Source organism: Alnus glutinosa, chromosome 9 (genome assembly GCF_958979055.1).
Source record: "Alnus glutinosa chromosome 9, dhAlnGlut1.1, whole genome shotgun sequence".
NCBI classification, from domain to species: Eukaryota; Viridiplantae; Streptophyta; class Magnoliopsida; order Fagales; family Betulaceae; genus Alnus; species Alnus glutinosa.
In genome coordinates, this window is record NC_084894.1 from 3,356,088 (window position 1) to 3,360,196 (window position 4,109).

Sequence of the window (4,109 nt, forward strand, 5' to 3'; positions counted from 1 at the left end):
TTTGCAGAACCTTCTTCATCGGATATTCGGTTAAGACTCTAATAGCATGAGCCTAAAAATATGGCCTCAATCTTCTGGCTGAGATAACCGAAGCGAACGCCAATTTTTCGATCCGGGGATATCTTTCCTCTGCTCCATGGAGTGCTTTACTCGTGAAGTAAACAGGTTTCTGAATTCCCGAATCTTTTCTGACTAGTGCCGAGCTTACCGCCGAGGGGGATACTGCCAAATAGAGGTAGAGTATTTCCCCTACAGTAGGGCGGCTCAACAAGGGAGGGTTCGTTAAGTATTCCTTCAACTTCCCGAAAGCTCCCCCACATTCCTCACTCCACATAAATGTTTTTCTCAAAATTTTAAAGAAAGGAAGGCACTTATCTGTTGACCGTAATATGAAATGGTTTAGGACCGCAATCCTTCCTGTCAGCCGTTGGAGTTGTTTTGTTGTTCTCGGTGCTTCCATCTCGAGGACAGCCTTAACCTTCTCTGGGTTTGCTTCGATGCCCCTCTGTGATACCATGAATCCCAAAAATTTCCCTGAAGAAACTCCAAAGGCACACTTCATAGGGTTAAACTTCATCTTGTACTTGCTCAGAGTTTGGAAAGTTTCTCGAAGGTCTTCTATGTGTTTGGTTGCCTGAATACTTTTAACCAGCATATCATCTACATAAACCTCAACGTTTCTGCCAATTTGATTCCGAAACATCCTGTTCACCAATCGCTGGTAAGTGGCTCCCACATTCTTCAAACCGAAGGGCATCATCTTATAACAGTAGAGTCTTCAGTCTGTAATGAAAGCAGTTTTCTCTTGATCTGTTTCTTCCATGTAGATATGGTTGTATCCCGAGAAGGCATCCATAAAGCTTAGGAGCTCGTGTCCAGACGTTGAGTCGACCAACAAGTCGATTCGAGGTAAAGGAAAACTATCCTTCGGGCATGCTTTATTCAAGTCAGTGAAATCTACGCACATCCTCCACTTGCCATTAGACTTCTTCACCAGTACCACATTGGCCAACCACTCGGGGTAATCCACCTCCCGGATAAATCTGGCTTTCAATAACTTCTCTACCTCTTCTACAATAGCTTGATTTCATTCAGCGGCAAAAGTCCTTCTTCTCTACTTCACTGGCCGATGATTGGAGTCCACATTTAGCTTATGGACAATGATCGAGGGATCAATCCCTGGCATATCTTCGTTACTCCAGGCGAATACATCACTATTGCGCCTTAAGAATGCCACCAGATCTTCCTTCACGAGTTGGGGGAGTTGTGAGCCTATACGAACTTTCTTTCCCGAATCACCTATTTCGAACTCCTCCGAGCCTTTCACAGGCTCCCCCAACGGTGACTGCTATTTCTCGTCCTCCTTAGCTTTCTCACCCAGATTGTGCTGCCTCGGGGTGTCTTTCAGGGATAAGTTGTAACAACGCCTAGCCTCCTTCTGGTCTCCCTTAACCACTCCAACTTCTTCTTCTGTCGGGAACTTCATACTGAGATGCGGTGTTGAGGTCACAGCTTTTAAGTCATTGAGAGCTGTCCTTCCGATAATGGCATTATAGGCCAAGACTTTGTCAACTATCAAGAATTTCACCATGATGACCTTTTGTCTCGAATAAGTCCCCGCCGTCACAGGGAGATCGATAGAACCGAGAGGCAGCACCTTTTCTCCAGCGAAACCCTGTAATTGGCATGAGACCCAGACCACCTTTTCCCTTGGGACTCCCATGTGATCAAAGGCTGACTTAAACAGAATATCAGCCGAGCTCCCTGTGTCAACAAGGATCCGTCGAGTCTGATAATTTGCTATTGTTAGAGTGACCACAAGGGCGTCTATGTGCGGAAGTGAGACTCCATCATAATCATCATCCAATAACCCTATAATCAGAGGGTTATATTTCTGAGACTTTAAGGGCTTTTGGACCGAATATACTTCAAAATCATCCAGCTGCCTGGCATATGCCTTCCGAGATGAATTGGACTCGCCTCCTCCTCTAAATCCTCCCGAGATGGTGTGGATGATAGGAAGGTCGCCTTGCTGCTCTGCCCGAGCTCTACTCCTACTCCTTTTTCTTCTTTCTTCTCCTCGAGTCCGAGGTGTTGGTTCTCTGCTTCTACCTCTTCTTTCTTCTTGCCTTGGTCTATAGTTTCTCCTTTCATTCCGATCTTCTTTTCTTCTAGGTCGCGGATATTGGTCCCGCTCCAGTTGGTTTCTCTCATTAACGAGAAATCGGACTAGCTTCCCATTCTCGATAAATTTCTCAATCAACTGTCTCAATGATACACACTGCTCGATCAGGTGGCCATATGAATCATGGAAGACACAGTATTTGTGAGCCAGGAGTGGAGGCGGATCTCCTGAAATGGGTCTCGGTCTCTGGTAATTCGGATCTTTTTTGAGTTCCATAAGCACCTCGGTGAGAGAGGCATTTAATGGAGTCCACTTGTAATCTCCGAGATTCTTCTTCGCCTTCTTGTACTCCCCGGGACCGGCATCCTGTGTGGGCTCAGGATTCTTCTTTTTCTTAAGCTTCTCGGTGGAAGGCTGTTGTTGCTGCTGGGAATTACCGAGAAGGGCTCGGAGTGTTTCCTCCTGATTAATGTACCTGTCTATCTTTACCATAAAGGTATAAAGATCCTTTGGGGGTTTTAACGCCAAGTCCGCCATCAACGGTCCGTCTTTCTTCAATCCTTGGAAAATTGCACCATAAATAAAGTCGTCTGGTGAACTTTCTGTCTCCATCATTTCCTGGTTGAATCTCCACAAATAATCCTTTAAAGACTCGTTTGGTCCTTGCTGCACAGAGAGTAGATACCCTCTGGGTTTCCTTCTGGCTCTTCCGGACACAAATTGGGCCAGGAATTTCCTTCCAAGGGTGTTGAAATTATCAATCGACCTTGGGGGAAGGTTCCTGAGCCAGTCTCGGGCCTTTCCTGACAAGGTGAGTGGAAAAGCTCGGCACGCCACAACGTCAGGTGTCTTGTGCAAGGACACATGAGATTGGAAGTTATCCAAATGCTCCACCGGGTCTTCACTACCTGAAAAAACAGGGATATCGGGTACCTTAAACCTTCCGGGCAGGTCAAAGTTGGATACTTCTTCGGTAAATATAGACTTTTTATGCTGAAAGAGGTTGTCCACGAGAGACTCTTCCCGTCTCGCTTATGATCCATAGTTCGTGATAGTGCATCATACTTTGTGCCCAAGTCCAGGACCATCTGTTGCAGCCTTCTTTCGGAGTCTATTTGTGGAGGTGGAACCAGATTAATAGGCTCCACACGGTCCTCGATCCGTGGCTCGACTCTCTCCCCTGACTCTTCCGGGTTTCCATTAGGATTCGTTCCTTCAACCGCATCGTGATTCAATGGTGGTGGAGTATGAGCAGCTATCAGCAAGGCATTCTGAGCCAACAAGTCCTCTACATTCTTCTGCGCCTGAGCCAGCTGTTGGCTCAACTGGGTTATTCTGGCCTTTGGACCGGCAGACTCTGCTTCTCCGCGGACATCATCTTAAGTAGGGCATCGCGCTTCTTCTTGGGTTTCGTTTTGAACCGGATTAGAACGTCTTGTAGTCACCATTATGGATTTATTTTTCGTAAGAACAATTCTTTGTTCCCACAGATGGCGCCAAACTGTTGGTACAGTTTCCGGTATGATGACGTGTCTCCAATTGATTCGCTGCCTCGCACAACCTTGATTCCTGTAAAACAACAAACAACTAGTCGGGGGTGCCAACTACGCCCACTCCGATGCCTAAGTTAGTGCAAATCAATTTCCTGGAAAGTATCTGTCATCTCAAAAGCTCAGAGATAATCTGTATAATACCTGGTGTGATGGTCTTATTTATAGGCTGGTAGTCGCAGTCCTACCGGAACTCTTGAAACCTAGTTGAACTAGGAGTTCGAGTCATAGTCTGATTGAACCTTAACCTTATCTTCAGGGAATTTGAATAAGGCCGCAAAGTCCAAATTGAATTGCATTCGTATCTCTTTAGTCTTAATTTCCACGTTACTAGTGTTCCTATCCCATTAATAATGGGATAAAGGCTTATCCCTGATCTCGCGGGATATTGGCCTTATCTCATTCTAAGACAATTGTAACACACTTCGACCAAC

At 45.9% G+C, this 4,109-nt stretch overlaps 1 protein-coding gene across 1 annotated transcript; it reads right to left on the reverse strand.

The window, feature by feature from the left end:
• Window positions 1-1,348: 1,348 nt before the first annotated feature.
• Window positions 1,349-3,573, reverse strand: LOC133877707 (uncharacterized). Its single transcript, XM_062316088.1, has 3 exons — window positions 3,547-3,573; window positions 3,144-3,429; window positions 1,349-3,033 (listed from the first exon to the last, which is right to left on the reverse strand). The coding sequence occupies exons 1-3, from the start codon at window positions 3,571-3,573 to the stop codon at window positions 1,349-1,351; spliced, it is 1,998 nt and encodes a 665-aa protein (XP_062172072.1).
• Window positions 3,574-4,109: the final 536 nt, after the last annotated feature.

Bases quoted from the DNA above. Each gene is read 5' to 3' on its own strand.
- LOC133877707 (XM_062316088.1), bottom strand. From the start codon at position 3,573: ATGGTGACTACAAGACGTTCTAATCCG. The intron at 3,430-3,546 runs GTTCAAAACGAA...CAGCTGGCTCAG, and splicing joins CTACAAGACGTTCTAATCCG to GCGCAGAAGAATGTAGAGGA. The intron at 3,034-3,143 runs GTCTCTCGTGGA...CTGTTTTTTCAG, and splicing joins TCATAAGCGAGACGGGAAGA to GTAGTGAAGACCCGGTGGAG.